The sequence below is a fragment of the Parus major genome, chromosome 1, assembly GCF_001522545.3.
Source record: "Parus major isolate Abel chromosome 1, Parus_major1.1, whole genome shotgun sequence".
Taxonomy (NCBI): Eukaryota; Metazoa; Chordata; class Aves; order Passeriformes; family Paridae; genus Parus; species Parus major.
The window spans coordinates 75,334,855-75,360,375 of NC_031768.1; the positions used below are offsets into that span (position 1 = coordinate 75,334,855).

At 36.1% G+C, this 25,521-nt stretch overlaps 1 protein-coding gene across 1 annotated transcript in view; it reads right to left on the reverse strand.

Annotated features, from left to right (window-relative positions):
• The window catches only part of ARHGAP42 (Rho GTPase activating protein 42), a 141,365-nt gene that overhangs the window by 109,974 nt on the left and 5,870 nt on the right, over positions 1-25,521 (reverse strand). The window contains exon 2 of the mRNA XM_015632268.3: positions 289-384. Within this exon, the coding sequence (XP_015487754.1) occupies positions 289-384 (96 nt within the window). The remainder of the gene's footprint in view (positions 1-288; positions 385-25,521) is intronic.

A 25,521-nucleotide genomic window follows, 5' to 3' on the forward strand; every position in this document is an offset into this window, starting at 1 on the left:
AACTGACTGAAAGGTAAAAGCAGCAGCAGAATTTAGAGGATTCAGTTGACTCAGCTGACAAAGTATCACTGAATACTTTCTGCTGTAATAAAACAAGCTATGCCATGAAGACAAAGTTTTTTGATATGCATTTTTAAAGCCTTGCACGGTTTCTACTTATTGACATTTTTCTATTTTTGTGATGTGAACCATTAAAAAACAACTGTGAACTGCTCCACTGTATTTCTGATAACATGCTATAAGAAACAATAAAAATGTTACTACCAGCAAAGCAAAGAGAGTACTTACCAATATTAATTTCATCATCAGTTTCAGCATCACCAATACACTCAAACTGAAAATCTTGTAGAGACTGTGAAAATTTTTGTACTGCCATGGATAAATCTAGAATTCAAGAAAAAAAAATACAAATCAGAATTATTCCACTAGAACTTCACTGGAGCAAGGCATCATGCATTTCTGCATTAAGTATTTTTCTGCTTACAAAGTTTCCTTACTAGTATATTTTTGTACATTAACCTTTTTAAAATCACCAGCACATTTCAAAATCAAATACCTGAGATATCCTAGACACCTATGAAATAGGTTGATGCAAGACTTCAAACATTAATACATGTATCACATTGAAAACTAAAGAATGTTTATACATATTGAAAAAAAAAGAAATTTGTATAAGAAATTAATCTCTAGTGATAAATTGCATATGTAAGTGGACTACTCTTTAAAATATTGCAATATTAGTTTTCAGATTAAAATAAAGCTCGTGACAGTTTTTTTCCACTATCAAAATAATTACATTCTAATTGTTCTGCTATACCACAATGTACAATGTTTTAGTGCAAAACCTTGGTAAAAAGAAATGGAAGAAAAAAGAAAAACAAAAATGCTTGCCAATCAACAAGGTAATCCATGGATTATGAGCACTATTTTCACTGAATTTCACAAAGCAACCCAAATTTTCTAGCATAAATTTCATTATAATTGTAAGCGACAAAACAAATACAGAATATCTTCTTTTTTTTTTTTTTTTTTTTTTCAGATATACTAATGGCAAATGCAGAGATGAATGTGATCATGAATGGAGTTGGTCAAGACTTAAAAACACCACCAGTCCAGGTGAGCCCAGAAAAACTAACAACAATATTCCATGACCTGGATGTTGCACCTATGGTATCTGTTTTGATGCTAGGAAAATTGACAGTTAAGATTCTGCCATCTGCTAAATCTTAGGAAAATCCATGGTAAGGATAAATTATGAATGAAAGCAAAGTCATAAATTCAAAGCATCACATATCTGCCTCAATCCTTGGGGATGTTCAAAAGCTGTCTGGACACAGTCCTGGGCAACTGGCTCTGCTTGAGGAAGGCAGTTGGACTAGTTGACTTCCATGGGCCCTTTCCAGCCTCAATCATTTTGTGATTCTGTGATTTCTTTATCCTGTTACTGTAAAGCCATACTCATTCACTCAATGCTGGACACAAAATTAAGAGGGCTAACCTTCTTCCAGGCAGGAATAAAACCTAACATATTAATATACAGATCAGCCTAATATCCTAAATCAACACACAAACAACCCCCATACACACAAAGCATCATTTAAATTTGCATGATTACACTATCCTAAATGAAATAAGAATTGAAAAATGATTGATATAAAGATTTCAAACACCTCTGAACAAAAATCTACAAAATAAAATGACTGTTTTTCTTAATTTTAATTCAAGTAATTAAAGATAATTAACACTATCAAGCAAGAGATTCCCTTAATGGATTTTGCACTGCCCAAAACTTACCCAATGCCTGTTTCTTTTGTATTCTAATAGGCAGCTATAGAGTACATCAGACCAAAAAGAGATCCATTATCCTTAGACAACACAGACATGAACAGATTATTTTCTTCTATTAGTAGAGAATTCTGTATGCATACCTGATAAATAACTTCAGATGCAAAGAACTGGGTAAAGTAATGCTGTATCTTTTTGATAAAGCACATGGAAAACAGGAAAGAATGCTACCCAGAATTACTGCACCCTTACTGTACATTTCCTATGGTGCTGTTCATGAAGATTATATTATTAAGTGTATTAACAAATTGAATGCTAAACAAAAAGTGTTTCCTACTGTTTGTACAGATGAAATAAAAATAATCTTTACAAGATGAAGCACTGCATTTTATGCAAATACAGCATCTTTCATAGCTAAGTAAACGATTGTTCTACGTTTGTTAGAAAGATCTAAATTTGTTCACAGCAGTATATCTTAAGTTTAAAGGGAAGAAACACAGTTTTATTATTCACTCTTTCACCAAGTTACTGCACTGAGTCCCAGACCCTTCTACAAAACTGTTGCATAGCAATTGATGCCAAAAGGAATTACATGGCATTAAGGTAATTGAATGAAAAAGTTTCTACATTGCAAGTACACTGGAATGTAAAAAACAACTCTTGCTAATAGGAATGCAGATTTATTCCCTTTGGACAATCTAACAACTGCCATGATGAACAGCATCACCGTGAATGTGAAAGGAAATGAGGGAGCATTGGCTTTCCACTATCATTCTCCCACAGATGCAGGGTTTGGTGGAACAAATGTCAAAATAAAGGAAAATAAATGTTAAAAATACCAAAGGTGGAGTCTCCATTTCCTATCCTGAATTATTAATATATGATGCCAACCTTTCTTTCACGGTGTCAGCAAATCAGACACATTTTGAACCTGAAGGAGGTATGTTTAACCTAGTTCAGAAATAATATGGGTATGAAGAATTAAGGAGCTTATTAGATAACTTGATAAAGTCATGCAGCAAAATACCATTTGGAGATATCTGCCTCTATATGAGGCCTAAAACCTTGAGAGTATTAGACAATAACATAATAAGATTAAAGCTGTTCAATGTAGCAAAGAATATAATTAAGTTCCAAGGTCAGATGCTTCCTGTAACACACATTTACAAGTTCTGTACAAAGTTAATCTAACCTGAAAAGATAAAAAAATATTATTTTACAGAAAATTCCAGCTGACATGGACAGCTTCCTAAAGGCTGAAATAGGAGTTACTCCCTAAGACTCTGACACTGCAGTTGAATCACCAACAATGGACCAAGCGGTGCTACTTGGTTGTCTTTATCACTTTCTTAGAAGCATCATCACTTTCATTGATTATAAAATTATAAACCCAGACACAGAAAGGAACAGCTGTGCAGTAAGCACATATTTTCTAAAAGATACCAAGATTCAAAACTGAACTAAAACAAATTTAAGATCAACTGTTTCAAATCAAGAAAAGGCAAATCATGAACAAAAAAAATGAAAAGAGATAAGAGACCTCGCCCAGTTTTACAAGATGTCATTTATCACTGTATATCCCAAAGTCTTAATGTCACTGAAGAGTCCTCAGTGCATGCTGCTGCTTCCAGAAGTAAGGTAATCACCACACAAATCACCTGTGATAAGAATCTGTGGCATTATTCAGAGTTCTTACTCAGCAAGTACATTGTAAAGTCATGTCCCTCTTTTCATTGAATCCACAACTAGGACATTTACTCAGCTCAGGGCAGAAACTTTCCTTCAAGCAGAGACAACTGATCTTCTAAGTTACTAGAAAAAGCTCATCAGATTTATGGACTGGCAGTACAAGTCTATCATCCAGGAAAGGATGGCTGCTCCAAAGTCTCAATGAGCTCATAAATGTTGCTGCCCCTGCTCTTCTACAGGCACTCGAAATAATCTCTCTGGCTGCCAGCAAAAGAATGAAAATGCAATCTGACAAGTCTCATTTGCCAGAGGAGCAGTTCTGTTAATATGTACTAACATTATGTTAGAGTACTTGCCTCTACCACTTGTTCCCTGCTTTCTCCAATTCCAAAGATGGATTCAGTTCCATTCTGCAATGAGGCACATAGTCAAGAGTAGCCACCTACACCCTACATACTGTCAGTGTAAGGAGAGTTGCCTGTTTCAGTCAGGGCTGCATCAAATCAACTGGCCAATAAGAACTTTTTTTTTCTGGGGTGGACAAAGGAAGTACTAAAGAAGCTACCACACTGTGACCGGAAATAATAAGAGGATAACTACAACAAAGCTTAACCACAACAAAGTAATGTAACACCATTATTGCATACAGATACATACAATACCAACCTTCAGTATCATAATGCCAGGAGAAGAATAATAAAAGTCATCATCCATTCAGGAAAGTCACCAAGGAGTCATGAAATGCACTACTCTACTTTACTTCTCCCTTAAGTTTTATATATTTGATGAATCTACTTAACACATATTATCTAATAAAAAAATGAAGAATCATCTTCTGGCTTATTCTAGAAGGCAGGTTTATTTAAGACTCACTTTCTTTGAAAATGACAAAGAGAAGTATGTAATATGAACTGTAATGTATTAACTTATTTTAGGTATCAGGGCCTTACAGCCGAATACAGGATGGTAAGACTATGATCCAGACCCTTTGTATCACCAGAATTGTTGCTCCACTTTCTTGTTCCAGATTTTTTAAACAGATCATATAATAATTTCTCATATAGAGTCTTGAGGAGGTGGAGAGAACAACACATTGCAAAAATGTGGTGAAATGACAGATGTTATTTCCTGAAGGATGAAAATACAAGTGTATGCTTTGGCATGGTACAGCCTGTCACAAAGGGACAAAGTCCTACAGATAAGGACACTCAGAAAGATTTCCACAACTTGGTAAGCACAATGAATTTTCTTTATTAGGCTGGGAAAGTTGTCATTTGGTTGGTTTTGCCAGTCTGGTATCTGGAATAACAGCAGAAAGTACAAACTTTTCACAGGGATCAATCAGTCTCCAAAAGGTCTGGAGTACTTGCAGAGGACTTATATCCCTACCCTAGTAGCAGCCTGCAAGAAAGCGTTCTCAGCAAACACATCAAAGACAAAGTCTTTCCACTTGTTTGCTTACAAAGATGACTTCATTAGCAAATGGAGTTCCAATAACCAAAGTTCTTCCTGACTGCTGCCAATCACTCTGGGAAAGCTTGGTATCATTCACTGGGTTAATAAAGAAAAACAGCAGTTGAAACCTAGTGAGATTAAACATGCCTAAATTAACTCCTGAGCACCAGCTGGAATACAGTAAATGGGACTTCAAACAACAGACACTCTGGCTCATACAGTAACAGCAACATATCTGTCTATCTGACACAAAGCTAGTTATTATTTTGTGGCTTCAAAGACAGCGGAAGCAAAGGGGTGATGATTGACCTAGCAGGATATTAGAGGCAAACCTTCAGTCAGCTGAATTTCAGGACAGCTGAAGACTGCAAAGGAGACCATATACAGTCATGTTTGGTGTTTCAAACCTTTGGGGAAGTATGAGTCCACTACCAGATATGACTAGATGCATTGCAGTGCAGAGGCTTGATGAGATACCTCATTTGGTCATGCACTGACATACAAGTTCATTAAAACCCAAGCTAGTCAGCAAAACTCAGCACTAAGGTATTGTAATATGTGAATAAAACACAGCAGAAATTGAACAATATTGCCGGAGTACTTGATAAAACAGCATGCCAAAATGCAGAGAAACATTTATCTAGTTTGTTGACTTCTACTCAATACCTGAAACTGAGTCATTATTATGGTTATTTTTTAAATGCTTTACAAATAGATTTATTTTCTTGATTAATTTCTTAAGCAACTCTTATTCTATAAACAATTGTTCAGGCTAAGTTATCTAAACACTTGAAAAAGTAGTTTTTATATGAGAGACATTATTACTGTGAAATAGCAGCCATGAGCATGATTTGCAGTACTCTTACCACACCAAATGACAGAAGCAAGGAACCATTTAAAAATTCATAAAAGTGAAAAAAGGGCTTTCAGTATTACAAATACAAATCTGTAAAACACTGTTTATTCAAGAAAATGCTTGTGAGATACATGTCTCCTTAAATAGTTCACGACATGCTCTTCTACAGTGAAGATGAACAGGGAGCTTCCTTGGCTTTGTTATTTTATGAGGGAATGAGCTTCAAGGATGTGAGCTATATCAACAGCCAGAAATAAGCTGGGGGAACAAAAACACCCCACTGAGAAGCACTGAACTTCAACAGCTTCTGTGTTTGCTGCAGTCAATTTGATTGTAAGTAGAACATGTCACAGTGGGATATCTTTTTCCACACCATAGACTGTAAACACAGAAGCTGGCAGTACAGTTGTATTTAGGCAACATGAATGATTAAGTAGTTAAAAGCAGTGATCATACAAGACTGCATATATCACTACTGTATTTCAAATTTCTTCCTGGCTTAAGGGCTTTCTCATTAAAACTTCCAGCTTCACAGTAGTAGGTCCTAATTCAGAAAAGAGCACCAAAACGCATTTTCTTCGCAATTTTTGCCTTTCCACTCTTGATTGCTCACTATTAATTTAAAAAGAAAAATAAATGATTATCAATGGTTTTAGGTAATTACCACATTTAGAAAAGTCTTCCTACTCATAATATATGTTAGCAGGTCAGCACAAATAAGGGGACATGAAAATGTCTTACAAAGCAGCCCAAAGCAGCAATCCTGAGCCTGGGAATGTTGGCACACATGCTGGTAATGCAATTAATTCCTTCAACTGCCTATGAAAAGAATTCTGGGGTTTGCTGACAGAACAGGTAATCCCAATTTAATAAAACATCATTGCCATGACATGTCCAGATCACCTGTAGCTAGAGAGGAATTTACAGTGCATGTTAACATGCCTTCTAAATGCTGACAAAAGATCTGTATAGTCAGCTGATGCAGCTTCTGATGTTTTCATGGCTTCTTTGGTTTCATGGCGTTAAATCCTGGAGTCCTTCCTTTGCATGGAATATTTTCCCTGGTATTTCTATTTTTAGAAGTCTAATTGATGAAATTATTTACACACACTTGTTATTCTTTATTTATCAGCTGAGTTAATCTCCAGATCATATTAACTTTTCTGACAAAAGGAGAAGAGGGTTTTTTTCTTCTTATGAGTGACCACATTTTATCCAAACTTCTGCAGAAGAATTTAATTTGGCAAAACACAGGGCAGGCTGGCACAGAGTAGAGACTATCTACAAGGGCTGATGGAGCTAATGCTGGCCACTTGCCACAAGGCTTTTTAAAGAATCCACAAGAAAACACCACAAGGGAATAGAGAATCCAGTGCCCAGTGCCAGAGATTTTGCAGCTCTAGGGCCACTGCTCTGTATTGACACAGCCTTTCATTGTTTCTCTCAATACACTCTTTACCCCCTTTATTTGCCAGCTTCATCAGTGCATATTCCTTGCCAACTTGCTATTCATGGAACAATAATAAGCAACTAAAACAAACAACTCTCTACCAACTCCCTACCTCTACAATCCCACATTACTTTTTTTACCTTAGGCTCTATGCTTTGCTCTTAATTTCAGGGAAGCTAATTTCTTCCCACAATCTCCAGGGAAAGGACATCAGGAGAATATGTCAACATGTAGCCCATGCATTGCTGCATTCCTATGGGGTTACATAAGGCACTGAAATTTTTCAGTGTCATTCTCTTACTCATGAATATTTCCATGAGAAAATGCACAATTTACTTTCCCATTCTAGAAAGCACTGAGAAATCCCCTTGATCAAATGTAACAAAATCCCCACTTTCTTAACACTGTGAGGCAAGAGCTACTGAAAAGTCTGTATGTTCTATAAACTTCATAGCTATTCATACCAACACTGTTCAGTCACAACTTCCTTATGTTAAACACTTGTGCAGTACTTTCGATGTTCTCAGTGCTTCTCTACAGCTAGGAACTAAGTCTAACACAGTCTTAAGGACACTCCAAGTACACAGCATTGATGTTTAATCAGATGGGGATTTTTAGGCCACATTTCCATTACTTGATAAAAAACGTACTAAAACTTCCCTGAAAAATAACAGTTGAACCAAGTAACACTATACAGACAAAAGACAATATTGATAATATTCCATCCCTCTTTTCACTATTCCTCTCCTTACCCCCGCTCACGCTTTGTGTTTAGATGTGGAAACCTAACCTTATTCACAAAACTAGAACAGAAAGGAAATGACCTTTAGTTTAGTTTAGTATGCAAAAGTTAGGAAAAATCTATAAAATTACTAACTTGTTTTGACTTTGCCTAATTATAAATACATGAAATAATATAAAGGCACCTAAAAATGTATGCCCTATAACTCTTAATGTGGAAGGCACCATACAATACATACTGCTCATCTGTTTCTCTGAAGCTAAAGCATGTATATAGCTTCATAACTCTTTCTCATATTAAGTGATGTAATTTTGTTTTGATACTCCCACATTCTTGTACTTTATTTCTCATTACCTCATTCTTACAAAATCTTTTCTCAATATTTTAGCTTATAAGACTGTTTATAAGAGTCAATGATACTGGTGCATTTGATTATAAAGTAAACTGACTTTGCAGGGATTTACCATGGTCCAAACCTTTCAATCATTAAACCACATTGGCAGAATTACACTTTACAAGCGACTAATCACATGGTACAAGGCAGAACAGAAAATTTTCCTTTGCCACCACTGCAATTTTTTACAGTCTTTTTCCACAAATATGGCTAGAATTATTGGAAATCATTTGGTTTCCTTTTACTTCTGAAATTGTAAAGTTTGGCTGTAGGGTACAACTTAGTACTATTTCTAGCATATTATTATATTTTTCTAAATTATATTCAACCAAAACATTTCTATACAATGCCAGTTGTGCAGTTTTTGCAAACTTATTTTCATCCTGTATGCTTTTTTGCCAAGATCCACTGTAAAGACCTGAAATATTCCAACATTTCTTCTGTCTTGGAGAAACATAAATCTTAGAAAACAACCATATTTCCCTGTTTTTTTTTCTATTCTCAAATAATTGAATATCATTACAAACTCATCTGTACTCTCAGTACTTTCCCTGTCTGTCCATAGCTCTCTATCGGAAAGGTCTCAAAGATTCCTAAACTTTCATCCCTGCAAACTTGCTTTGACCCTCAACATAGTTTCTCTTGCTCCTTCTGGGGATTTTAAATGCTCTTTCATGATCTTCTACATTCTTCCCCCACCCCATGGATGTTTATTTCGCAGAACAGTGTCAGACTTTTCCAGGGAGTTGGGTCCACATTCCAATATTCTCCCCTCAGACTCTTCCAATAAAACATGGTTTATCAGGCATGCTACGTCATTTCTCTCTCCTCCTGGCACATCCCAGCCACACTGAGCAGGCAGAGAAGCACCACAAAAAAGAGAACAAAGAAACTAAGAGCAGATGCTGCCAGAGGTTCAAAAAGCAGAGAGTGATTTCCTGTCTGGCAGTTAGGGAGTTGCCAGAAAAAACATGGGAATTCCCAGATTTCTAGCGCAATGTAAGGTATTGGTGCATCAGATAATCTTTCAGTAGTACTTGAAAAGACATTTTTCTCTGTTTATTCTTAATCTTACCATGCACCCAAAGAAATTTAAAAACTACATGTGCCTATTTTCAGACAAAGAAATATATGACATAATATAATATCAGAAGATAATTAAAGCCTATGCTGCCACACATTCTTAAGGAGACAGATTTCTGAGTATCTGACCAAGATCAGTCCTGCCAGTTCAGTGCTGTGCACACATAGAATGAGATAGTGTCCCCACTATTACCCCTACCCAAATACCTATATGGAGGAAAAAATAAAAAATAAGATTACTTCTGGTATGAACAGGGTGCTCTAAGAAGCTGCTGCTATGAAACCAAGGATAAATCACTGCAGCAACTATCATGCAGACCTTCAGCTGTAAAAAATTCTGCAATATATCTTTCAATGCTTTTCTGTTCCATGATTTTTACATTAAGTAGATTCCCCTGTTCTGTGAAGAGAGCTGCTCGAAGGAGGATGGGTCCCACAGGCCTGTGCTGGATGGCGGGGGAGGGATGAAAGGAATGAAAGCAGTTATCAAGGCATTTGTAAGTAGTGAGCTCTTGGAACAACATTAGAGTTGAGGGTCATGGGAAACAGAAGCATTGCTCACCCTTCTTCCTGGCAAAGTTTTCTGTGCTTGGGCAACAAAGTAAAATGTGTTGTAAGACCAGAAGGATGAGGAGAGGGGAAAAAATTAAAATGTGTATATTTAGCTTATTTAGAAAAGAAAATACTACCACTTGGCTTTAAAGGAAATGAAACACTTTCCATATGAAATTCTTTCGGGCTCTTAAAGCTCAGGAATACAATGCTTGATTAGATTCTTTTGATCAGACAAGTAATATCACGGTCACATGTACTTCAGTACTGCACTTAACAGGGGTGGGGGGTGAGAGTTCTAACACACACACACACAAACAGATCTAGCATTTGTTTAGAGAGTCAGATATGCACTTCCACATATGGAGGGCAGAACTGAGATTCCTAATCAAGCAGGATTTTGTTCAGTGATGCTAAATGTCACTAAATGTCTTGACCAAATTTGGCCTAAAGGCAGTTTTTTTCCATTCAGTCTGCCATACAGCCAGTGCACTACTACACACTGCTTAGCTACTTTTCACTACTTAGAGAGAATGGATACTGAACACATCAGTCTTATACAGCAAACAAGCTGTATAGTCATGCTAGTTTCAACTGTCCTCTAAAATATGAAAGCAATTCACAAAATGCAGAGATAAAAGCCATGGAAGCACTTAAAAGTCTTTTAAATATACATTTTTGAGGGTTTAAATTAAATCACTTGCAGTATCATTAATTCAAAAATCTGTTACCAAAATACTTATATTCTAATAATGGGGGGGAAAGTATCAGTAAAATGAAATATGCTTCATTAACTAATGAGATACACAAATCAGTTTCACCAGGTGAGCTCCTGCTTAGACAAGTCAGAATTAAGTTTTCCCAAGGAGGTTGGGGTTAACTCCAGTTTGCATGAGACTATTTCCTTAATACTTACAGGTTTTGCACTTTACTTTCCAGAATCATTGCATCTGGACAGCGAAAATAAGAAATATGTAAAAACCAGTATTCATATGTTTCTTTCTGTGTATAAAGCTATTTCAAAGAACAGGATCCCTAAATTTTAAAAAGAAAAAAAAAAAAAAGGAGAAAGAGAGAAATATCCCACATACTCATTTTGTTGGATTTTTTACTTAACTTCTCAGAGAAAAATAAGGAATTTGAATGACTTTCAGCAGAAAACTGTCTAATTTTTTTAAGTCAACTAACTTGTAAGAAGGACTAGCCTTCTATATAGTTCATGTACCATTTTTTTCGAATTTTAATTCTCTGGAATTTTGTTCTACTTCCCTGTCACAAAAAGATTTAGGAAATCTTTATATGCAAACATCCACTTGTTATCTTCCTGCCAGAGTGATATCCTTTAATTAATAATCTTACCATCCATTACTACTAGTAGTGTTTATATTATGGCATGTGTAATGAGTTCTGAACTAACTACTATCACAAACAAATGAGAACTTGTCATTAAAACAGATATATAATAACTGGGTTGTTTTATAACTATACACTCAGGCGTGGCCAAGAAGTCTATTAAATACTAGTAATTATTTTAAACTGGGGGAAAAGAGAAACATCATTAATGCCACTCCATCAAGCCACAAGAGACCTGCACTTAAAAAACTATGCACAATTTTTTCTCACTCCTTGACACTATCTCTTGATATCAAAGGTACAGGGAATTGAGGCAAAGGTAAATAATAATCAAATGACAAGAACACCTTGTTTAAAGAAATGCACACACAGCAACCTGCCTGAAAGGGGTAACTGGGGAGCCACAAGACTTCTACAAAATGACAAGCAGTACAGAAATTATGGTTGTTTCCCAAGTGAAAACAAAAGGCTATCTAACAAAGCAAGAAGCAAGCTCAAAACATAGCTAGAAGATGCTTTTTCTTAACATTTGTAGTTAAATAATGAATCTCACTATAACCGGATACTTTGGATATTAAAAATTCATGTGGACTCAAAAAAGGACTGGACAAGTTCACAGAAGAAAAATCCGCTGAGAGCTATTAAAGACATAACTAACCCCTTGCTAAGGAAATCTTTAAGCACCAAACCACTGGAGGTAGTGGAAGCCACACTATATTCTGCCTGCTGTTTCTCTCTGTCTTAGACAGTCAGTGTCATGCGTGAGAGAAAAACAGAACCCACAGCAGAGCACTCACCCCTATCTAGAGACCGGATGTAACACCAGATAAGCTTCACGTCCAACCCTGCACAGCTGTGCTTTATGCTCTTTGTAGCAAGATTTGGACACTTATTTTGTAATTGCTTCTATGCTTCAAGACACCATTAGCTGATCAGCACCACCTGCCAGTAGGAGGTTATCACTCTCACAGATGGATACACCACCAGGGGTATCTTTAACCACCTATCCAGTCATCTGTTTGAGCAACAGGCAACAATAGGAGAAGGAGCTGAGTTTACAACTGAAAATATAAGGATTGTGAAAACGTTCTATCCTCCCTGCTGAACCACAAGGAAATATTCTCCAGTGTATGAGCAATGACAGATGGATGAAAGCTGTATCATCTTCAACTGCTCCACAGCCAAAGGATGTGGGCCATTACACCTTTAGTTATATTTCAAGGCTGTAAATTCTTCCAACAAGGATTTGTCTAGTCATTTGTACCATGAGGTAAACTAAATTAATAAATAGCTCACAAAAAGTTGATTTGGACTACCAAGCCCAAACGGCTTCAACGAAGATTGATTAATCTTAAGCACGAAGTTTAATTCCTTGCACATGTATGTTATATTCACCCTTCTCCTCCAAAATTTTCCCAACTTTATCTTAGCATGAGGGCAGTCACTATGTAGACAACTATTATGTGATTCTTTTTTTTTCCTCAGGGTTCAGTATTGCTCTTTCCTCCTCTCATAATTGCTCACTGCCTAGCATCCAAGTCCAGTAAAAAACAAAGAATTATCTCAGCCTTCAAGCAAGCCAGGCCTAGAGAAAAAAAAACAAGTCCATTTTTATGTCAAATCCAGCTCCATTACCCTATTTACAGATGGAAATGCTGAAAGCAAGACTGCCTAAGGCCACACACCCCAAACTGGTGATTAGGCAGGCCCTTGTAGTTCCCTAGCCCTTGGCCATTATTCCAGATGCCGTTCTGTCAGATCAGGAGATGTTAACCAGAGCTGCAAACAACACAACTTCTCACACTTCCCTGTCACCAAAAAATCCGCAACTTCTTTCTTCCAAGGGAGCACAATTTTGAAAAATAGTTTTCTATTAAAAGGAGTGAAGAAAATCCTAATTTTGTTAAAATAAATAATAGGAAGAAAAAAAAAAGCAGCACAACATTGTTTTGATCCATTTAACATAGCTCCTATAGATGGCCTGGCTACTTCAGCTAGAGTAGTTAGTGCTCTGTGTTTCAACTCAGCCTCCATGAAAATGAAGAACACCCGACACACAAATATACCTACCTTTTTAACAGACATTTGCTTCAGTTCAAGCATCTTAAAAATTAAAAAAAAAAGAAAACGATGAAACAAAATTGTGACAGAAGTATTAAGGTTATATAGATCAGAAAATTTTACATTGAACTTGAATATAGAATTTTTGTATATACGTTGCCATAAATTTTCAGGTGCTGCAGGATGTTATTTCTCTTTCTCAAAAAACATATAAATTTCCACCAACTAAAATTACTTCCAATGAAGATTTCAATCTAGCTTCATCATAGCTCCCTCTCAAGAATCAGAATCTGAAGGAATATTGAAGAGATAGGAAAGTATTGCTTTGCACTGAAGTTCTAGGAGAAGCCTACACAGGTTTTCACCGAGAGAAATGGGAAAAAAAATCCATCTTTAAAAATACAAAAAAACACTGAAACAGCTGATAACAAAGCTTTTGAAAAATGCCCATCCATCTTATTTTCACACACAATGGAAAAGTCAGTAACAAGTAAATGAGTCAATAATTCACTAAGAGAAGGAAGAAAATAAAAATAGAAACACTTTGAGCCTGAACCAGTTATTTTATATTATTCATAGAGGAAAATTTGGTTTGTAATCCTAGAATTATTTTTTTTTTTTATCCAAAGACTGACTGCAGAATGTCCCTGACCTCACCATAACATCATTTTCTCTCAAATATGCTGCAAGAAGTTGGATTTGGAGGACCAGTTTTGCATGGCTCCCAGTTTGTTGGCTAGATGGATTTCCATTCCATCACAGCCTCCTCTTCTCCCTTTTCTCAATGAAAAGTGGCTTAAAGGAGTTGTACACTTACTTCAAATGCCCAGCAGCACTTAACAGATGGTTTCCTTAGACTCAGTTTAATACAAGTGGGAACTTTACCATGAAAGTATACTTTTCAAAAACCATGGGAATTCTTAGCAAGCTTAAAACCAAACAAGTTCTGTAATGACACAATTCTGAAATCATCAATTCCTTTTAAAATGGAACAGGAAGTCTCTGCAAAGTAAAAAGTTTCACTCTAGAAAGCATTTGCAATTTACAATGAGTAATACGAACCAAACAGAGCACAAACATGGTGGTCTGGACTTTGGACACTGCCTCCCAAATGCAGAGCTCTTTTCTTTCTGTGAGCATGTAAAATGCTTAACTGCAATGGATGGTCTTTTCAGACCATCACAGGACTCTGAATTACTTAAGAGAATTAATTTAACATCCAAGCAAAACACCTTCTTCTCAAAACATTCATGTTAGCTTTCTTGACATATGCAAACAGAGCACATTAAAATATTGCCTGCAAGAGGAGGAAAACATGGCACTAACTAGCTGGGGAAGGGGATAAGGATGGTGTTTGTTATTTTTAATTACTCTATTTAAAATTACAACCACAAATAAGTAAATGTTCTTGCAGATATCTCTGGGTCTAACATGCAGGGCAATACATACTCTCTCCAAAGTCAATTCTATTTGGTGAATTTTGTCAATCTATACCTTGTTAAGAGAGATCATAATGACTCCTGCTGAATGTTGCAACAGCTCAACTATTAAGGATTCTGATCCTCTGGCTTCCTGAACATACAATATCATCTCTTATCAAGCCAATTATTCACAAAGACAGGCTTGCTAAATCCTTTTACAAGCACCTTCCAAAACAAAACAATACTCCTGGGATCCACTCTGCACAGACAAGCGCCCAGAACACTGATATAATTAGAGCTACCTCTATGCTACCACGCACTACTTAGTGGCCAAAGAGCTAGCAAATTTGATGTCATACCCTCAAGCTAAATATATAAATTAATCCTGTGTTTTCTGCTGTTAATTCCCATAATGACTGAAAATAAAATTTAAAAAATCATCCTGGAATATTAATTATAAACTGGGTAAAGAAAAGTAATAAAGACTGCTCTCAAAATTATGTGGGAAACAGTAACTATAAATATGGGTGAGAGAACCAACATGAAGTTTGACATAAATAGCCTCATTGAGAATTATTTTCCTATTGGATTTGGAGGTCACCAAAATATGCACACAGTTACTTAGAAATAGAACACCAAGTCAGACAAAAATGAGGACTTACAGTGCCAATTTTTCAGTAATGACACTCAAGGTACCTATTTTTTATTTTTTTTTGTGCTAATCCTTCCTCCTCCTGTTTCTAACATGAAAAATGAAACTTCCCTCAAAGAAAAACAAAATCCAATAATAACAACCCTCAAACTTTCAGTCTTAGCAAGAAAATTTAGTACAGGTTTCACCTTAAGAAGTCTCCTTGAAGTGAATTACCCAAGTGGCTAAAAGATAGCAGCTAGCAGCTCCTAACTTCACTAGTTGGTGTATAGCTTCCCAATAAATACACCTAAAAATTAATTTTATAATTCATGGCTTTCTCCTATTGCATGAAAAAACAGAACGTGTTTCTGGATGTGCATAGTAGTCAGATTCTGTTTTTTATCATCTCTCCACAGATCAGCAGTACCTCGAGGTGCTTGCACAACAGCTTTTTGAGTGAAGAGATATGTATTTCTAAAAAAATCATATTCCATTGAGAATTCAAGAGCTTTTATCTCTAGCTTCTTTATACTTCTGAAAATATCATTAGCAACTTACATAATCCTCACATTTTACAATCCAAACAAATATTTTCATTTAAAGATCAAGTTAGGGCAGTAGTAGAGCTGTAAGGAAGGTAGCAGAAGACTCTTCTTTTTGCTTCAGTTTTGCTAAGTACTGAACTCAGCAAAGTGCATATTCCAGCTGTGTAAAGTATTTATCTTGAAAGAAACACAAGAGCATGTGGGCTTTAAGCCAGAAAAATACTCAATCATCTGGAATATCACAGGATAGACCAACCAAACTGGTTTCACAACTGCCAGGGCAGGAAGGCAGCAACAAGTACTTAATGCAGTTGCCACAGCTTCTTATAACAGAATCAAATTTTTGTAGATTTTCTGTTTTAACACTTCTTTTTCCTGCCAAGTAATTCCTTTCTGAATCTCCAAGAAGTCTTACTATTTATCAGAGCCATCATAAAATCTGGAGATCAAATTGGAAAAAAGGGTGTTAACACTGAATAACATTTTGCTGCTGATACATGTACTCATAATCAGCTTTCATTTTTTCCATTCTTGAAAAGCAGCAGAAAGACGTCAGAATCTTAAATGCCAAGGAGGTAAGGTGATACAGGAAAATTACATTTAGGAAGCACACATTAATGCACATCGGAAAAAAAATAAATATATCCACATATTGATGCTATTTACATTAGATTTAATACTCCTTGAAAGATCTTGGGAATGACTGCAATAAGTTATTTTATAATATTAACTCAACAATCAGCAACAGCCACAAATATTGCGGCCTAGTAGGGAAAGAATGCCAAAAGTAGAAACTATCACTATTTGATGCATTCTTGCCTTGGATATTCCACAAAGTTTCTTGCAATCTAACTCAGAATGGGCATAGTTCCCATAAAGAACACCGGAGAACAACCAGAGGACAGATTTGGTAATTTAAAAGCAGAAACTAACTAGACTTCAACTTTTCAAAGCAGCTGGGGAACAAAACCTGAAAGAATGAAGAAAGAAAGTAAAGACCTTAAAAAAAAAACCCGCAAATCCAAATCCAGATGAACAGGGCAGGCAGTGTATACAGACAACAGTTACTATTTCTCATAGAACAAAATTGCCATTGTCAGATAAAATAACCAAGGAGCAAGCATACGACAAAGGAAACACTTAAATCGTGAAACTTCTCGCGTACTGTCACAGACTGGTGTGGAGCCTAACAGAACACCTGGATTTCAACCCAGGTAAGATAAATCCCTTTATGAAAAGGGGTTATTTGAGGACACTTGGGGAAACTTTAGCAGAAGGCTATGCAATTAAAGGTTCTCCTTATCTGATTTATAGAAGCTCAATACTTCTGTGAGGGTCACTGACTGGCCATTTATTATTGTGTTATTCAGTTATTCTGGAGGTCTGAAGGAACAGTGCATGGCTCTGCTGAGACTGCACAGATGCTGACACAAGTCTAAACCTAAGTATTCTCTGAAAATCTGAAACTTGCATTTCAGTAATAATAGGACTTAATTACTGACTACAGTAATTTGCTTTATGGGGAAACAATCGGGTTTTGCAGATGCATCTTATCAATTTATGGGGTTTTGTTTGTATAAAAAAACCCCAAACTTTCCATATACCTAAATTCTTTCAGAAGCAGAAGCAAACTTCTGAGACACCAAATTCCATGCCATAGATCTGGATCTCACTGTAAATTCTCCCTCCTAAATTTCTTTCTGAGAAGCACAAGTACAACTCTTACACTGGAATGAATGAGGAGTTACAAAAGTATAGGACTTTATATTTAAAGAGCCAACATATCTGTAAGGAAGTTTAACAAAACAGTATGACAAAAGTTCTGCTGGCAGTATGACGTACAGCAGCATAAAAAATTCTCTTGCACTGATAGTAGGGATTACGTGAACAATCTGTTTAATTTCAGAAAAAAATGAATGCCTATGCTATTTTAATAAAACATACCAACCGTTTTAAGATCCCAATCCCACATTAAAAAGTGCCTGTTTTATAAGTACCCAAATCAAACAAATTCAAATAGTAATTCAAATGCTAAAAATGGTATTTAATGCTTTTATAGATGATAACTTTTTATTTTAAATTTCAACTGAAAGGCATATGTAGAAACTGAGATGCAGGTGAAATGCCCCCACAACATTTAACAGACATTTTAATTACTCAACACCTGCTTATATACAGCAAAAAACAAAGTACTAGTTATAGAAAGATGTACAAGTTAAAGATAAATCTCCCCAAATCACAGGGTTTATTTTACTATGGGACAACTGTGACAAGAAGAAAGGCAAAAACATGGCATACAACGGGTTTAACTTTGATATCTGCCAAGAATCCAGACGTGGGATTGATATGCAGAAACTCCAACTCCCACTGGTGCAGAACCTTATAGTCTCTGCCCATCTTCACTGCATTCAGCCCCTCTTGCATATCCACAAAGGGGCAGGGGGATCAAGATTTATATTACTTAATATGCTTTAAAAAGAAGAACCTGACCAACCAACCAACTAAGAAAATATCAAGCTACTAAAACATCATCCCCCCAACCCATCCACTATAAGAGTAACACTGCTGTCCTGTGTTTTATTCTCTCTGTACAAATGCATTGTTGTTCAAGTGCCATTTTGATTTACAAAGGGACAAGAGAAGCGTTTGTCAAAATATCATGGATTCCTTTGGGAACATTAAACGTTCAAGAAAACATTGTAAAATGGACACTCATCTCAACAACACAGTACTCAGAGCTCCATAATGACTCCTCAAGAGAAGTGGCAAAAGCAGGCATGTGAGTTTTTACCATAAAACAGTCTTGAAATCCCAAGGTGCACTGACAACTCTGGCTTCTCATATTGAGCATCAGAGATGCTCTGGAGTGTCAGTGAGGAGGAGTTGTGACAGCATAATGCGTATTTCACTGACAAATTATTTGGAAGCTGTCAGAAAGCTGGTGGAGAAAAAAAAACAAACACGGGATCTGCAATGCCATTTTAGTAAATTTAAAATGATTACCATTCCCAGGGAGATTTGGGATATGATGCATTAAGAGACAAGAGTAAAACTAAATGAATGAACTAAGTAAAGAATTACATTTTGCTGTGCTGTAGCAATGCAAACAGAATAAGAATAAACACATTTTAACCTGCTGTATTTCAACTACACCTAGAAGACACTAAACAGAAAAGGTAGCACTATGCAAAGTTATCAATATTGTACAAGAACATCAAAATTGGAAGTTCTTAGGTTGTATGGAACTAAAGGAAGTCAGCAGATCCTGTGAATTTGTGGGTTTAATTTACCTAGACCAGAGACCAATGTGTCTCTTTTATTACAGCGGAAAAAGAATGGAAAAAAAAATGTACTTTTTCACTTCTCAATTAGACCTGAAAAAATAAATGCTAAACAAATTTCTTGAACATTTGGCCTTAATGTTTCCACCTTTCATCCGGCAATCTGGGGATAAACAAAAGATGGGAAAGACATCCCATCAGCTCATAACAAAATGAGCTGTGTCATACTGGCTAGGGTGCAGATGATGGCATCTTCAACCAGCCAAGCAATAGAAGCTACAGCTTAATGGGCAAGCTCAAAAATACTGTATGAGTGTATCAGGAAATCTCTCAGCATACAAAGAAGATTTGGCTATGTAAACAGGAAATGTCCTGCTGTGCCTAAACGCCTCTTCATAAAATGAAATATTTTGGATTTCTCATTTGACCTTAGGCTCCCAAACAGCATGAAGATGCAGCAGCTCAAAGCTCACATAGCAAAAAGCCAACCATTCTGACTGTATTTGTGAGAAAACTTCATTAAGTCTATTGCCAAGCTTACATTTATACCTACAAGAATCTGCTTAAACGCATCTCCACGTTCTTATGTCAGTTTCCAATTAAACCAGTCACAGTAGTAGATGAAAAAACACTGTATACACAATAACTGTGAGAATTTTAAGGTTTTTGAAGTAGTTCAGACTATCTCTATCTCAACAGGATAACAAAGCTAAGCTATTAAACCCACTTTCCTGATATTAAGGATCTTTGAATAATATTAAGTTTGCTATCTTCACATACCTGTAAGGCAGCAACTTGAACTGCATACATTTAATTAGTGTCTGTATATATGAAAAGAAACAGTATTACCATCTTAAACTATTTGGTTTGCTTTCAATGTATATTTCCACAGGCATGTAGATACACTAAAATAATAGTCTAGTGTTCAAAACTAAGAAAGGGAAAAGAAAAAAAAACAACACAAAACAACAAAACCAGACACCAAAAACATCCCCCCAAGACAGCTACTACAAGCATAGCACCTCCATTTTGAATCATATCAAATCATCAAATCATATCAGTGCTGATACCAAAGTAAGGAGTACCAGAAGGAACTGTCTGAAGCCTTACTTGCAAGTATTTTAAACGTGAAAAACATTAAACTGTAAAATGTCTTAAGGAAGTATTCTTCATGGATTTCAAAGTTTCACTCACACATGTACATTCAAGGATTGTAACTTCATGACCTGCAAGTAGACTGAAAACATTTGTTTTTCAGGCAAGAAAAAAACCCCAATGTGATCAACAAGCTCTGCTACCCTGAACAGAAGTTTCAGGATTTAATACTTCAAGTCCAACAGGTATAAGTGAACAAGACTGCAACTTAGGGGAAAAAAATCCAAACAATTTATTATTTTCCAGCAATGAAAAGTCTATTATAGTCTTAAGGAAGTATCTTACTAGCTTTACAGTTGAAGGTTTATAATCTTAATTTGTATGGCTTCTGCTAACACTTGGATCTTCATACACCTTGGTCTCTTAGAGAAACCTCCCATCAAGAATTTTATCTTTGATATAAATAAATCTTTAACTTTCAGATTATGTAATGGCAAAAAGCATGTGCTACATGGTGTTTGTGGTCTTCAAGAACTGAGGCATGTTTATATGCTCTTCAAATGTTCAAAAGGGTCTTCTTTGTGCCTTCACAATTTTTCACATTTTCCAGAAAACTAGCAGCAAGACCAGACTCAACATTCATAAATGCAAAAACTATCCACAAAACCCTTAAAGTGAGCCTGGCCAATATACTTCTGGCATCTGTCAGTCTGCAAGCCCATGTTCACATTATTAAATGTACTCATCTTCCCCTCCAGGAGCCAACTGCTTTCCACAGTCAGTGTCAGCTGCCCTGCAGGTATGGCACATTTACTGTTTCTTGACTTGCTGAAAATGTCCCCAGACACATTAAGCAAAGACAACAAAGAGTGATTTGCTGCGATTCTAACAATTTTCAACTCTCAAAAGAAAAGCATGTTTTCCAACACAGAAGTCTTACCATGTTTTTTAAAAACAGAAAGCAAGGGAGTTGCCTCTAAAACCAGAGTGAAGCACTCATCATTTTCAAGAAGAAAATATTTTGAGAAGCTACAGTGCATTCATTTCCTTGCTACTTCAGTTGAACTGACTTACATTAATAAATGTATCAAATTAAGGTAACAAGTTCTTATATCCAATCTGTACAAAAAATAACCAGTCAGTAATTCCTAGACAAAGACCTATGAGTCAAAAAAACATTCCAGCAGGTATTCGTGGTGCTTACCAAACTGCACTATTTTTCCCTAGTTTTAACCATCAGGCTTGGTCAATAACATCCTGAAACTGGGAGAGGAAAAGGAAAAGAAAAAAAACCAAACAAAAACAACAAAACAAAACAGGAGAGGGGAAAAAAGTAGTACTAGCCATATTACATTTCAGTATCTGCACATGGTTAATCAAAAATTAATATTCCCAAAGATTATTTTAACCCCACCTACTTTGTTGGAGCTTAAACCAACTCCTGTTTAACCAGATCTTATACCAATTGAAAGCAGCAATTCTTTTCCTCAGGTCTGGTTTATACCATTGGACGTCTGCTTGGTCCCTACCCTCTGGCTCTTCAAAGCACAACTCGGATGAGAAACCAACCCATTAAATGCTAAGAATGCCAAAGGCCAACTCTTGATGGCACTGACTTTTACGCAAATAACACACACCATAATATGAAATTCACAAAAGCATCTCTGAGCACACTGAGTAAACTAAAATTTTTATAATAAGCTATTACTTCTCATTAAGAAGCCATTAGTTAATTTTTCTTTTTCTGTACTAAAGCAGATTCTTTATAGAAGTATGCAAGTTAGTACCGCTTCACAGACTATCCTGAGTTGGAAGAGACCAACAAGGGTCATCAAGTCCAACTCCTGGCCCTGCACAGGACAAGCCCAAGAACCCCTGCATGTGCCTAAGAGCATTGCCCAAGCACTTCTTGAACTCTTACAGGCTTGTTACCATAATCACTCCAGTAGGGAGTCTGTTCCAGTGCACAACCACCCTCTGGCTGAAAAAAACTTTTCCTAATACCCAACATGGAGGTAAAATATTTTATAAATAATTTTTATTTATCCTAGAAGGTAAAATACTAGACAACACTTTATGAATGAAGAGATGTATTTTTATACATTCATGTTTTAGCAGTATCAGTCTCTCCAATGTTCTCATAATTTCTGCTTTTCCCCAGAATAAGGCGATTTTATCACTCCTACGATAAAGCTCAAGTCTTACTTATTTCAAGGTTTCCCAGAAGGTAAGTGACATGGCTCTGCAGCTTCCCTGTTAATGCAGACTAACTGGTAACTCACAAGAGGAGCATGGAAAGGTTTTTTGGGGTTTTTTTTTAAGTTTCATTATACTGCTTATTATTTAATGGCAGTGGTAGCTCCAGAAATAAAAAAGGTTCAAAAAGGGAATATTTTTTTTAATTGATAATCCCAGACTCAGAGTAATCCTTTTCAAAGCAGCAAGTTTTTTCTGCATGCTCCCTGCAACTTATAAGTAACTTTAGGCTTAGAGGAAAATAGAGGAAAAAAACCCCTCTATAATAGTTATGGATTTAAAGTAACAGTTTATACAAATAGTAAATTCCACAGAAGATGAGTTTTTGTGTTCTCTCTACTTCTACCTCTCTCAACTCCTCCTCTTCCTTTGTAAACAAAGGTTAAATAAGACAGAAAGGGGTGAGAAGATGGAAGGAATAGACTTAGAGGAATGTAAACTTTCTGAATAGCACAGTCCCAGTGCTCCAAAGGCCTCGACAATACTGATAATCTAGGAAGGCTTTTGAACATCAACATGTACCACCACAACATTGCAAATCTCTCTGCTCTTCCTTGTAAATATGACCTGCACTTTTAAGAACTATGGCTTTTAAGAAGAGATCTTCACATATTTACACTGACATTTGGCCACTTCTTGAAATTAATCTGATTATTACAACAGAAGATAAAAATTTACAATATAAATCCCATAGTTATCCCTTCTTGTGCACTTTCAATTAGCAAAGAAAGAACTCAACTCAAAAGGAAATGTATTTACCATGAAACCCTACCCCCGGTATTGGTTCTTTTACCAAGGATTTTGAGGTTTTTCTGTGCACGGTGGTGAGACAGTGGCAAGGGTGAGAACTTGGGGAAGAAGAACAAAGATGATTTTTATATTTGATAATTTTCTAGAAGGAACCAGGTTCTTGGCCAGGTACTTTTGTGTAGAAAGCAGCAGGAAGAGGTCATCATAAAAAAATTATATCCTTAACAGAAGTCTAATGTTAATATGTTTCTTAATGGGCTGAATGGTCAGCTGAATGACCACCTCATCTAAGATTTACTGCAAAAGAATTAAAATCCTTTGCAGCTTTTTAACAATTCATTCCCCTGTTAATTTCCTAAGTTGACCTGCCCCCATGAACAACAACAAAACAATTCTCAGTCATCAAATGCCTAGGCAGCAGCTGCCTGTTAGAAGAGGAACCAAAATGTTTCTCCTCCAAAGACAGAAGCACTGAAAGTACTTGGAGAAGAGCTTTACTGGGTTTACATGGCAAGGTAGAGGTGGAGAAGGGCTGCAGAGGTGGCTTCTGTGAGAAGACACCAGAAGATCTCATGTCAGACATGGTTCTACAGGATCGAATCACAGAATCATGGAATACCAAGCTGCAAGGGACCTCAAAAGTCATCTGGTCCAACTTCTTGGCAAAATCACAAATTGCTTCTTATTGTTACCTGCTTTATTTTTCATGATGTTTACTTTACTTAAAGGCTTTTATAGTAGAAATTTAATCCTAATGGTGATGCCTAATTTAATTTACATAATATATTTCTGAGACCAAGAAAATCTTTGTAAACAAGCACTATAACCCATATCTGGCATGCAAACCTCTCTTTAATCAACTTGCAAATCAACTAACATCAGTAGTAAAACAAACTATTATGACCAAGGCATTGCAGCACCTTGTATCCTCCTTTGAATATTGATCTAAAAGAAGATAACACTTCTTAAGACATACAGCATTTCCATATTCTTTTGCCATGTCTGAACTATATTAAGCAAAACACCAGAGCACAGTAACATGTTTAAGCTTTTGTGTCCTGTGAAATACAAGTTTGCATAATTCAGGAAAGGGAAGTGATTTAAATTGGTAACTTCCACCTTATCTGAAAAAACTACACTGTAACATAGCCTGGAGTTTATAAAGTACTGTGAAATACACCTTTCTAATGAAAGCCATTTGCACTTCACAGGGTGCCAATGGGAGGTTACATTACTGCCCAACAGTACTTCAATTCCATATTAATATGCAAGAAAGTCAAGTTATTTTTCTTCAGTTTGAATAAATACTTCATTGCTACTGCCTGTAAGATCCTGAGACTTTTTCACCTTTAATCATGCACTTGAGGAATCCATAGCACCACATAGCCAAAAGAAGACCATAAGCATTGATCTGATTTAATGATTGATGTTCTCACAGAATATGGAGAGGAAAGATAAAACTTAAGAACATTATACTAGTTTTGTTTTCCCTACTTTTAGAGCTGTTGAAAACATAAAAGTGAATTTTAAAAGGCATAGAAAAGAGCTACTAAAATGACCAAGAAACCAGAGAACCTCTTAGAAGAGAGGATGTGAACAGTTTGTTCAGTCCAGCAAAAGGATGTGATTATTCACCAAGCAAATCCAAGTAAACAACCATGCAGAAATATTGAGTGCAAGGAAAATCAGCATAAACAAGTTTGAATTTCCAGATTAAATTTATTTTTTATAAATTATCCAACTCTCAGAGTAACAAGGTTCTAGAACAGCCTTCTAGCAGAAAGGATAAAAATTGTTTTTAAAATGAAGCTTGACAAGTAGGGATTACATTATGTAATACTAGCAGGAGACTGGATTTAATAAAGTAAATCCATAGTACTGAACTTCCCTATATTCCAGATTGATTTATAATTGCAGTTTTGAGAATATAGAAAAAATAGAAAGGCAAAGATACAGCACTGGCTTACTTATTATTCAGTAGGAAGAAGGACTGTATTGTCCTCTGAATTTTTTTTTTTTTTTTTTTGAGGATGAATATGAAGTTATTTACTATTACAGGAAACTGCAAATTGCTGTAGCACTTCTGCCCACAAAAACCCAAGAGATTTGGACAAGTTCA